This window comes from Aspergillus chevalieri, chromosome 1, assembly GCF_016861735.1.
Source record: "Aspergillus chevalieri M1 DNA, chromosome 1, nearly complete sequence".
NCBI lineage: Eukaryota > Fungi > Ascomycota > Eurotiomycetes > Eurotiales > Aspergillaceae > Aspergillus > Aspergillus chevalieri.
Window position 1 is genome coordinate 2,819,634 of NC_057362.1, and position 12,924 is coordinate 2,832,557.

Sequence of the window (12,924 nt, forward strand, 5' to 3'; positions counted from 1 at the left end):
CCCCATTTTGTGGCTTGGGTGACTCGGTTTACTTTCAAAAGGGGGGAAAGAATTTGCAAAATCTCATTTCAACGGCTGTCAGCTGCAGTATTAACCTGAGATGTCTGCAGCAATTTCTACAGGTCTCCTTACGAAATGGATCGAAAATGAAGGGGAAATTAAAATCTACGGTACGCGGTGAGGGATATCTTAGGCTGAATGGGCTGCACGGAATAGAGCAAGCCCGGGAACCATTGCTTTTCTGGTCTCCTGATGGCTGTAATGCGACTTTTGGTGTGTAGTGGATGGTTGATTGGTCAGTGGTCTATCTACCGGGCAGAAAGCGAGGGCGGTCAGGCACGTGACCCGCTGGCACTTGATGAAAGTCGAGGTGGATCAATAGTTTGTCCGATTACCGAGGCCGACAGATCCCTCATATACGGACACACACACTCGTTTAGATAGCCAAGCACTCATTCTACCATCTACGGTGTCTATAGATATCATTGTCACCCTCCGTGTAATCTAAGTTTCTTCTTCATATATAGCCTCGTGCAGTCCGGATAATCGACTCCCCGACTTCCCCGACTCGGAGTTAACCGCCTTATTGGTTTATCCGTTTCAGCACTAACAGCAACCCCCGCCGTTTTGTATAAATAGTTGGCTAGTTATCTGGCCAGCATTTCGAATTAATTCACTTACTATGCAATGCTTGCAACCCTTGGGGCTACATTTGTGTTTCCCAGTCCAATATTCTACGTTCCCCCGGCACCGTGCCTGTTAAGTCAGCATCGAGATCACCGCCTGAATGGGGCTTACAAACCTGCCGCCCGAGATAGTAGGGGAAATCGCTGCCCACCTATCGTCCAGGAAAGACTTATGCTCCTTTGCCCAAGTGAATCGCCAGCTATACTTCAACCGTATACTTAGGCGTGCCATTATCAACTCTCAAAACTTTGCTGGACTGACGCTCTTGGCCCAAGCATCGAAGTCCGGGAATCAAGAGGCTGTTGCCAGCTTGCTGCGGGAAAAGCCAGATGTTAATTTACCTGATTCGTTGGGCCGCACCGCGCTCTCTTGGGCTTCTGGTTCTGGCCACAAGAATATTGTACTGCGGCTGTTACTATCAGGTGCTAAAGCCAATATATTCGATGGTTTTGGCCGGACTGCCCTTTCCTGGGCCGCTGAAAGAGGGCATACTGATGTAGTGAACTTGCTGGTGCAAAAGGGAGCTACAGTCCAAATTGAATGCCCACCTAGTATCCATAAATTGGACAATGCCCTCCAGAGGTCACACCCCAATATATCAGGACAATTACGTCAGAAACTTTCTCGAAATTTTACGTTTCGACAGTCTATGCGAAGGAGATATGTTCGACAAAATCTTCTGAGGGACGAACTTTGCTGCAGTGACCCATTCTCACTCGCCATGAAGAACGGACATCAAAAGACGATATATCTTCTTCAGCAATTTCAGCCCGAGCTATTTACAGTTGACTCATTACTATTAAGTGGCCGGAGTCAACTTCCCCAACAGGTACTACCGGAACATTACCGTGAATGATCTGGCCAGGAAATGTGAAGACTGCTTGTATTACAATGTATGACAGATTAAAGCAGAGGCAATGTATTGGAAGGTTGTTGAGCACCGAGAGAGGGTGCTTGGCCAGAGCACCTTGATACACTCATGGCAATTGAGTGACAACAAGTGGAGTAATTAAATAAATCAAAAGAAGCGGGAGCTGATTTCGCTAAACTCTGTAGAAATAATGCAAGCAGAAGTACATTCCGGGTTCAAAATTGAGGTCAGTATCTTGAAGTTATCGTCGAATAATCAATATAGCTCTAGACCTTTCAATTTTTAGTTCAAGTACACGTACGATCGCAGTAACAGAGTGAGAGTACGCATATCAGTTCAGAATATGGGACGGTGTTGAAAGATCAGGCTAAAGATGGCAGAGACCCGTCAATTCACGGCACATAGATTTTCTGATCCCAGTGCAGATACGTCTCAGATGCCTCTATGCATATCACTCTTCGACAAGAAACTGACAGTTTATCCCCTTATTTGATTACATGTGTCCATCAAGTGTCTTAGTGGTTGGTACAAGTCTCTGGAATATTGTTATTTCTCAAGCTTCGCAACTGCCACACTGTCTCGTAGTTCAATTATTTTTTAAATATATTTCTCTCTTTCATGCAAGGGGTTTACGACAATCTTCAGTTTAAGGCGCAGCAGTGTACGATAGTGCTTAAGCATGAAACTAATTTCGGAAATATTGCAGGATGTTCGTTCAAGGTCCAACAGAATCCAGTCCAACATAACCAAAGATTTCTTGATTTTGATGTTCAAAATACAGGGATAAACGAGATCCAAACGGTAGCTGGGCATCAGATACATTGAAGAAGACCAAACGTCGGTAGAATCTGGAATTATGACTCGGGCGTTGAACAAAGGGGTTTGGTGACCAACATAGTGTGGCGGAGAAATGCGGTAATCAAGACCCGTAGATCAGCTGCTGTTCAACAGTCCAACAATCCAACAGTGGACAGACAAATTTTAACACCAAATGGAGGTCTACAGTGCAAGCATGGTGTATCAGACTAAGTACCAGCTTGTGTTTACTATGACCCTATGGATTAACATTACTGCTCTTTTATGAATATGACGATTTATGAAGTGCAAAAGTAAAACACATAATTTGGGTAGGTTCCAAAATTTTCCGAGGTCAAGTTGTCTCCCAAGCTTGCAGAGAGCGTTCTAGCAATCCTCTATCGCTCATATTGGCCATACAAGAAGTCTTGTAACTACGGTATTGTACAGTGAGGGTCGAAAGCTCCTTCCTGCGGCACAAGAACTGTTCCCCAGCGGGATGGCCCAATTCCGAAAGCTTATTCCGAAAGTTATCCAATAAGTATGCGACCTATAGTTAGAACATCCAACAGTAACCGATAAAACGAGCCCAGTTGCTGAGTAATGATCTTAGCGCCTTGGCATTCTGGGATGGAAAACAATGTTGGCTGCGACGGGGACGATCGAGGTTTCGATCCTCACTGTAGAAAGAAATGAAAGGAAGCGGCTAATCTGACCCACTCTCAATCACCCAAGGGCGGCATGGACAAATGGAAGGCAAATGCTAAAGTTCATTACGGTTATTTGAATTACCATTATTTTATCCAATTGGATTCGTGTTGGTTCCAAGGGCAAAGTCCTGGCAGCAGCACTATCTACTTAGACTCGGAAAAATAACTCGTGCAATTTGCGAATTATGAGAAATTTTTTTCTAAGAGCGAATTTCCGTATCTTGGCCAATCGAGACAGGGGATCTGTGAAAGCTTGCTTCAATCAGTCTTGTATAGTTTGTTGAACGCTCAGTGTTGGTGCCGGCTAGTTCTGCTGTGGGCCCGCCAGCAGGGATACCCAGGCCTGGATCATTATCAAGGTTATCCAACTGTTTCCCATAGGATAACACCTTAGCCAAATGTTTTTGTTGCTTTTCCTTCTTGGGTATCAATGAAATCTCATCAAGGACCTGGCCCAGTCTCAGTTGACAGAACACTAAGATCCCGTGCATATCATCACACCAATTGTGTACCATAGACAACAGGTGGGCGGAGTGAATAAAAATAGTTGTTGGATTGTTAATCTACTCCCACGTCTGTCGACTTACCTCTACCGCCTATGTTGACATTACCCGATTCTCTGTGCCTGATGTCCACTGGTTTAAACCACTGGATGAAGATAACTTCAAATATCTCGAGATATAAATTACATGCCCACTCTGGAGTCGGGCTCAGTTTCACGCAGTTCTTCTGGCCATGTCATATATATCAACCCTCCCTTTCAAAATTTACTCCTAGCAGGAATAGCTGTAACATATATTATCCATTGCAGGTACGTCTTGTCAATCAATTATTTATCGAACTTGTTAACTGACTTCATCCTGAGCCACCTCCATGGGCTTGAGACCCAAGACAACAAAAAGGCCTACGGCTTCAGCACATAGCCAGGAGGGAGCTGTCAAAGCTCTGTTTACCATTGAGCGAGCTTACCATGCACTCGCACATACCAATACGAAACATGGAGGATTGGGTGCGTCGACCGATTGAAGATCGTCGTCAAACATCTAAGAAGAGCGGCAAGATTGTTAGACCCACGAATTCGTTTCTTCTGTATCGGTCAGCCTATGCAGCTCGTATCAGCGAGTGGTCCTCCACAGAGAATTATCAAGTGGTGTCAGAGCTTGCCGGAAAAAGTTGGAGGTTCGAAGCCAATGATATCAAGGAGAAATATGAACGTCTGGCAAAAATCGAGAAGGAATACCATGCCAAAGCACACCCCGAGTATAAGTTCGCACCAAAAAAAAAGCAGACCAATCGAAAAAGGCTTGAGCCAAACTGCCCTGGTACTTCTGGTCCGAATGCAACTTTGAATCGGAACTACGCCATGTGCTTAACGGAGTGTGATGATAAGCAGAAGATCCATGCCTCAGTATCCTTGGACTCTAGGGAGCTAGAAAGTCCAACTATGATCTATCTTAATCCTCGGTTGAAGTGGGAAGCCGACAAACCGCAACTGCAACACTCCGAAAATCTTAAATCCTTAGATATAGGGAATGGCCAGTCATGCACAGAAAACCCACAACGCTTAGGATACTATTCATCAACGGACCCAACGTTGCTGGAACCCGCCTATAATAACATGCAGCCTTTCGGAACGCGGGAGATGTTTAAGGACAGTGGGATGCATACTCAGCTGCCGAGCTTTTATCACGATACTTCCAGTCCTCTTGTAGGACAGCAGGTCTATGACAACATTGGCTATCCCATGTGGCTAGAGACACCGGCAGGGAGCAGTTACATGGCTATCAATAAGGCACCATTCACGCCTGACTCAACACCTTACTGCCTCGACCCCTACCCGACAGAGGACCTCTGTGTGAGGTTCTGAGCTCAGTATTGGCACAACATCTAATAATGCCTGCAACATTGGGGCCGAAGTCATTTGATGCAGCCACCCCAGAAGCTATCCTCCTAGCTATGAGCTAGTTCGAAAACACACGAGTCCCTCTCACTTAGGTCATTCACCACTAAGCTGCACAAGTTACGGAGAAAGATGTAATCACTCAAAATGAAGGATTGAACAAGGTTATGCAATGTGATTTGCTGATGGTTAGGGGTTTTGGAATTATTGTGCCATAACTCCCTGTTCTTCTGTCATGTATTCCCTTGATGTTGCCTCTAACTTTTTTCCTATCTGCATGTGTGTGTGCGTGTGTTTGCATACAGCCGGTTGGTTGGTTGGTTGATATCATTTACCCTGACCCCTCGCTCGAAAGCGATATGCAGGCTACCTCAACTATATAGTTCTTGGACAAAAGTCTACGTAATTTTCCGCAGCCACGAAAAAATATATAATCACCAAGACATTTCTTTTCCACATAAATCCACCAAACATCAATTCTTTTACTAGATAATCAAATATGCTATGGGTAAGTAGCATATAAATGATAAAATAAAATAAAAATCGTATTAATAATGTGTATACCACCCCTTTGCCTCTAAAACTGCATTAACACGGTTCTCCATAGACATTACCAACCCATCAAAAAGTCCTGTCCTAAACTCTCCCATGCATTCTCCATGGCCTTGTAAAATTGCTCTTTCAATTGTTCTTTGGTCCCATTAAATAATTCAAGGTCTGGATAGAGCATATATATACGCTCTTTCAACTTGGCCCAGGCATGTTCAATAGGGTTCAAATCGGGTGAATACGGTGGCCAGTCAACAAGAGGAATACCATGCTCATCAAACCAATTTTTGATAATATGGGCTGTATGTATGGGAGCATTATCTTGCATGAATTCCATACCGGACTCCCATATAGCAGGTAGGTAATCTTCAATAAGTTTCAAATAGGACTGTGAAGAATACCCTCTTCGAGTAGATCCCTCATCCCGATTCATTCGATAGATTTCAGTGTGACCACCACCCCAGATTGCTGCCCAAATCATGATAGATATTCCTTTGCCTTTGGTGTATGGGACTATATGCTTCTTTTTCCATTTTTCATTGAAGTGGTTGAGCCGCCATACCCATTGATTCTGCTTTCCTTTGCCAAGCTCAACAGAACATTCATCACTCCATATAATCTTGCTCCACTGCTCATACGTCCAATCCTTGCGCACGTATGCCCATTCATAGCGTAGTTTAGCTGTTTCCTCAGTTAATTGAGGTCTTTTTTGTGCTCTCCAGTGCCCATACCCAGATTCTTTTAACATGCGTGCAATGGTGCGTGTAGAGATGGGCTTCCCAAGTAATTTGCAGATATCTTCAGTTTTGATGAAGGGATCCCGCTTGATTTGTAAAAGAATATATCGCATATCAGCATCAGAAAGGATCTCCGGCCGTCCAATGCGAGGAGAACTAGTGGCAGTGGTGGAGGACTGGTATGTTTGAATGGTGGTTTGAATTGTTGTATACGGTAAATTCATTTCGCGCTGAATATCAGCCTTTTTCTGGCCTGCAAGGAATCGGCCAACTATAATTCCCCGTTGGAAAGGTTCTAATTCCTTTCTATTAGTCCTATTAGAACTAGTAGATCGTAAAGGGGTGCGAGGCATGGTGTAGGTGGTTGAAAAGATGATGGACAATATCAGGTGGCGCGTCGCGCGACGCGGAATTACGTAGACTTTTGTCAGGTGACTGTATATATCCGCGCGTACGTACATGTAGTGTGTTCCACATTTGCATACAGCCTGGTTGGTTGGTTGGTTGATATCATTTACCCTGACCCCTCGCTCGAAAGCGATATGCAGGCTACCTCGACTATATATATCCGCGCGTATGTACATGTAGTGTGTTCCGCTTCCTGAAAACGAACTTAGAGCCTCGTCAAGGCCTGCCGTGGCCTAACTGCCGTTCCCATTGTTAGGCTGCCCTCGTGGCGCGCGACTCCAAAACCGCTGTGACGCCTCGGCGAAGTCCAAAACGGCCTTGACCGTCTTTGCTCTTGAGACGGTGTCTGGTTTACCTTTCTTACCTACGGTCGAGCCTCCCAGTAGACTCGAGACGCTACTGAGCGCGTCCCCTACTTCCCTCCGTAGCTCTCTTCGAATGTCCCTCAGATCTGGACAATCCACCAGCACATGGGTGACAGTTTCTTGTGCGCCGCACACGCACCGGTCGTCGTCGCGGAAGCGAAAGGCTTTCGCGTAGGTAGATAACCAACTGTGGCCTGTGCGTAGCTGTGTTAATAAGTACGCTCGGTTCCTGGGCAGGCTCCCATATAGCCTCCTCGTGTGAGTTGCTGGTAGGGTGCTGTCGATCTTTCGTAGGTGACCACCTTTGTTGGATGACCTCCATTCCTGCTCCCACTGATTAAGGATATTGCCGTGGAGGCGCGCGCTCTCCCTCGAGAGTAGTGGGCGGAAGGGGTGCGTCTTGCCTGGGCGTGCAGCATCCTTGGCCTGTTGATCTGCAGCGTCATTTCCAGGGTTATCGCAGTGCCCTGGCACCCATTGAAGGCGCAACGCGATTCCTTTTGTTTGGACCTCTGTGGCAGCCTGGAGGATCGCATGGATGATCCGCTGTCCAGATTTGATCGTCGGATTTTGAGTCGCCTGCAAGGCTGATCGGCTGTCGCACAGTATTGTCGCTGTTCTCCGTCTCCTTTCTAAGCTTTCTGAGGGCTGATGGGCAACTTTAAACACTGTGCTGATAGCGTAGAAGATGCCAATAAGCTCCGCTACATGAACCGACCAGCGGTCCATTGGTCCTACTTGAATCTGTTGAGATTCGACAGTCTCCAAGTTGCTGTCGAGTGCCACAACGGCAGCGCCTAGGTGACCCTCGCGTCCAGAGGCATCTGAGTAGACAACAATATCCGATGTGGACCGTGTAGTTTCAGCTCGCTCCACGGCCGTTTCTCGGTCCGATCCAACCTCAATCTCCGCGAAGGGTTCAGCTCGCCACGGTGGCAGTGGACTTGGGTCAATCGTTTCTAGTTCATCCAATCTTTGTAAGTCCATAGTCTTTAGAGCTTCCGCCAGTGGGAACCGAGCGTAGTTTCCAATGTTGTTCCTTCGTCTCTGAGCTCGGAGGAGCGCACCCCAAATAGGGTGAATACGAGGTAGAGTGTGGAGTCTCGCGATGGTATATTGTGCTCGGCGGCGGAGGCGGAGGTGTGTTGGAAGGACATGTGCTTCCACTTCTAGAGTGGCGGACGCTACTGTCCTGAACGCCGACAGGATACGAACCAGAGGGGCCCTTTGCACTGTGTTTAGGTGGCGCAGGTGGGTTTTATCACGTAGAGGGTCATGCCAGACCGTTGACGCATAGTCTACCACTGGTGTGACGCACGCTTGGTAAATTTGTCGCATCTGTTCTGGGCGTAGATGTCGCAGTCCGGCCAGAGCAATGGTTACCTTGGTGGCACGTTTGATGGCTTGCTGGACATGCTCTTTCCACCGCAACTCATGGTCGAAGATCACACCCAGTAGCTTCGCCGTGGGTGATGGTTTGACAGTTTTCCCGTTTATGACTACTTGCCCTTGTAGTTGCTCGCTTCTTCTCCTGGTGATATGGATAAGCTCGGTCTTCTCAGCTGCGAAGCAGGAGCCAGTCTGTTGCGCCCACGCTTCGATGCGAGGGATATCCTCTGACTGGATTTTGGCTAGGTTCTCTTCGGCTGAGCGGCCTACTCGCCAGCGGAAGTAGTCATCAATGAACGCTGATGCGCCACCACGAAAGGTGACTGGTTGGTCGACCAGGTCGGAGTTGAAGAATGTGAACAGAATGGGTGAGAGGGGTGAGCCCTGCGCCAGTCCTGCGTTGACTAGCAGGGCGACCTCGGTACGGAAGTCATCAAATCCTATGCTAGCGTAGCGTTCGCTCATAAAGCTTGCAATCCACTTTCTAGCTACGGCTGGGATTCCCTTTGCTCGGAGGCGGGCGTCAAGGCTGATTTTGTTGACTCCGTTGAAGGCCCCTTTCAGATCGAACGCGATGAGTGTCATTACTCCATGTTTATACCAAGCTTGGTCAATCGCGTTGGAAAGGACTAGCAGGGCTTGTTCAGTGGTCCTGCCCGGTCGCCCTCCGAATTGTGTGTCGGGTAGTAAGCCGTGCTTCTCGGCGAGGTACGATAGTCGTCGAGCCATGACTGCCTCAAGAAGTTTACCTAGTGTGTTAAGGAGTGAGATCGGGCGATAGGCCCCAGGGATCGAGTAGTCCGGCTTCCCAGGTTTCCGCAGCACCACGATCTTTGCTCTCCGCCAACGTCTTGGGTGGTGCCCTAGTTTAATTGATGCTGTGAAGATTCTGGTAATGAGCTTTCCTATATACTTCCATAGGTGTTTCCACACAAGCGTCGGTAGACCGTCTTCGCCCGGTGCCGTGGAGCTTTTGGCTGCTTTAAGAGATCGCTGGATTTCCAGTTCCGTGATTAGTGGCCAGGGTAGCTCCAACGGGGCCTGGACTGGTGGGTCTTCGAGGGGTTGGTCCATTTTGGGGAAGAAAGTGTCCAGAAATGCTTGTGCCTTGTCCTCGTTCTCCACCAGTTCGTTTGAATCAACGTGCAAGGCCGGGATGCAACCCCAGGTCTCTCGCGGTTTCATATAGGTAGCCGCTTTCCATAGCGTTCCTTCCCCAGCTCCGTCTAGGAACTGTTTCCAGTGTGACTTTTTGACTTTTTCAATAGTACGGGTCCAGGCTCGACGCTTTTGCTGCATCTCTTGGAAGAGGGTCCCTGAGCGTGCGTGATCTCGTCCGTATTCCGCACAGCTCTCTTGCCATTTCCGGCGTAAGCGGTTGACCTCGGTCTGTTGGCCTTTAAGGTCTGGCGTGAACCAGCGTTTGGAATAGGGGGTTGGGCGTCGGTTTGGGGTGTGGTTCTCCACGGCAGATATCGTGATTTCTGTGAGACGTTCGACTGTTTCGTCTAGAGCTGGTCTCGTTTTGATCTCTTTCCATGGGCCCATCCGCTGGAGCACTTCGGCTCCGATCTTGTCCCACTCTGCTCGTTCGTACGCTTTCCTCGCCTTGGCGGTGGGCTTGTGGTAGGGTTTAAGGCTCCATTCCGAATATGTTGCTCGGTGGTCCGACCCGTAGTTTTCGTGGTAAAGGTGACATTTGATGAGCAGGCCCGGTCGGTCCGTTACAGTTAGATCGATAGTCGTGCTTTTTCCTGGGTCGTTAAGGGGCCAGAAGGTAGCTGTACCTCGAGGCAGGCAGGTTTGTAAATTGTGCTCTTGGAAGAAGGTGATGAGTTCACATGCGTCTTCGATAAATCTCGGTTGAATATGGTTGCCGCCCCACATTGGGTGATGGCGGTTGAAATCTCCTGATAGGATAACAGTCGTGGACCGCCGGTCGTCCCGTCGGGCGATTGAAATTGTGTTTTGGATTGCTGTGAGCATGGGTTCTGCTGATCCTTCATCGGGGGCGTATAGCGGGACAGAAGGGAGGTAAACAGAAAACAGGAGAATTTGGGAGTCGGCAGTCCAAATCTTGATGGCAGTAATGTCTGGGTGTTCGCACCGAATCTGCCGGTGCGAGGAGGTTGATAGGTTGCGGTTAACATATACGAGGCTACGAAACCGAACTGCGTCCGTGTCGACAGTTGGTCGGTATAGCCGCCATGCACTGTGATTAACGTGTGTTTGATAGCTAGTGATCGACGGTTCCTGGATCAAGAGAATATCCAGGTTCTGGCTCTGGTGGTCGTTGATGAGCGCTTCCATCCTTGGCCCCGATTTCATGATGTTCAGCTGTAGTACGCGTAGGTTGGTCTCTAACATTGCGAGGGGTTGAAAGTTGCGGGGGTCAGGCACTGACGATCGCCGGTTGGATGCTCACCGCTGCAGTCAAGGCATCGCGGCCGTACGCCGGATGGGCAGTGTTCACGAAGGTGTTGGCCGGCACAGTGGCCGCAGCGTGGTGTCTCCTTGCACGACCATGCCAGGTGTCCGAAACGTTGGCACCGGAAGCATCTCTTTTTCTTGATTTCACGGCGTTCAACGCTGCCGATCTGTCTTTGGCCAACAAGGAGGCCGTTATTGAGGATGTATTCGGCTCCCTCTGCCGAGTCAAACCAGATGCCGAGCGATGCGAATTTCCCTAGCACTTTGTCCTTCCGCTTGAGCCAAGCCAACTCTTCGATTTGAAATCCCTGCTCTGCTAGGTCGTTTTCTTCCATAATCTTCGTGATAGCTTCCGTATTGGCATTTTCCAAATCGAAGTCTTCTGTTGGGGTACGGTGTACGACGACGCCGAACCTTGGCTTTACCAGTTTTGTGTTGTTTCCTAGTTCGTTCAACCATTCAGTGTTGTTTCGAGCAGCCTCTGCTGACGTTTGGTTCTTAAAGCGAATCACATATCCGGTTTTAGTGGTGCCAATCCCGGCGACCTGTGCATCTTGCGTAGCTGGTGCACTCAACAGGGCTGTACGAATGTAGGAGTTTGCAGAGTCGGTGGGGAGGTATCGGCCAAAGGCGTTCCCATCGTTGGCCTGGTTGTCCTCTGGATCTACGAATGACCGCTGGGTGCTGATCCGAACGCACTTCTGGTCCTTGTCAGGGCGTTGGTAGCTCGGCTGAGGGTTCGCATTGCCCGAGCTGGCTGCTACGGCAGCCCACGATCTAGCCGAGGGCGCCGGTGGGGAAGTATCAAGTTGTGCACTCAAGGCTTTGACTTCTTCATGGAGTTTCTGGTTCTGTTCGTGAAAGACGTTTTGGTCGTGTTTGACCTCCTGTAGCTCGGCTTTGGTAGATTCGATGAGTGCGGTTTGGTGGTGGATGATGTCCTTCAGGTCGTCGATAAGCTTCCACACCTCCCTGGTGGTGATCCGGCCGGTGCCCTCTTCAGAAGCATAGCTCTCGTTGAGTCGTCCTCTCTTTCTTGTGACTCGCGTTGGGATATTGGTCACCCTAGGCTGGAAATCCTCGACTGAGAAATTGGTGGTTTCCTGGGTGTTTGTGGGCGTGGCCTCGGGAGGCCCCGCGGGTGGGTCCGCCATCAGTCCGGGGTTGGTTCCCGCTCGGCACACAACGACGTTTTATATTGCAATAGTATCAACCACAACGCAGTTCTCCGATTGCTTTCGCCTCCGGTCCTTTCTATTCTTCGTTTCGGTTCACCGTAGTCCTCAGATGCAGCCCTTAGCGAAATCGCCTTCACCGGCAGACATACGGAGATTGTTTTCGGGCCCCACTGCCAAGGCTTTAGTGGGGATATTTTATTGAGCTGCCGGCTTTAATTGAGGGCTGCTGTAAATTATTTGTAACTATGGAAAAGAGAATTATATCAAGATAATTACACTACGGGTAAACCATGATATTTAGGAGTAATGGGCTACGTAACACGTAATGCATTAGCTCAAACTGCATTAAGTGATGTTATTGGCGGATATTAGTCGCCAGGATTGGATCAGCCTTGTCAGGTCATGAGCATACATACTATTTTGGAGAATGTGGGGAGTACAGTAACACAAGTGTCTATTATGAATTCATTTTATATTAGTTATACTTGCCAACAAGCCACAGCGCAACGTCCTTGCTTCCCAAGACTTTACCAATGAGACATGCGTACGCGCAATGTATTAACAGAATGATTCCCATCATTGATGTCTGTCGCATACTCTGGCTCTCTCACTTAATTCAAGAGCCACCAATGAGCATAGCGTTCCCGCGAAATACAACCAGGAAGAAACAAAAACCAGCCATTTACCAGAAAGTTATGAATATCGTGCACTTGCTTTTTTCGTCACCTTTACCCAGTGACAGTAATGACTTGTCATTATCATGGAGCATGTAGTATCGCCAAAACCAGACCAGGATGGAAGAATGAATGGTTTGCAGGAATGGAGGTAGGAGGTAACGATATAAACCATCAAATCCAGTTGTATGCGACAGACCCCTCTGAGAAAAAAAAAAAAAAAAAGAAAAA

General features: G+C 48.3%; 2 protein-coding genes across 2 annotated transcripts; one reads left to right on the forward strand and one right to left on the reverse strand.

Annotated features, from left to right (window-relative positions):
• Positions 1 to 4,060: 4,060 nt before the first annotated feature.
• ACHE_10975S (HMG-box domain-containing protein) lies at positions 4,061 to 4,930 on the forward strand (the record flags this gene model as incomplete). Its single annotated transcript, XM_043285241.1, has 1 exon — positions 4,061 to 4,930. One exon carries the CDS (start codon positions 4,061 to 4,063, stop codon positions 4,928 to 4,930), a length of 870 nt encoding a protein of 289 aa, XP_043132095.1.
• Positions 4,931 to 6,890: 1,960 nt separating this feature from the next.
• On the reverse strand, positions 6,891 to 10,778 carry ACHE_10976A (uncharacterized protein; the record flags this gene model as incomplete). Its single annotated transcript, XM_043285252.1, has 1 exon — positions 6,891 to 10,778. The coding sequence occupies one exon, from the start codon at positions 10,776 to 10,778 to the stop codon at positions 6,891 to 6,893; it is 3,888 nt and encodes a 1,295-aa protein (XP_043132096.1).
• Positions 10,779 to 12,924: the final 2,146 nt, after the last annotated feature.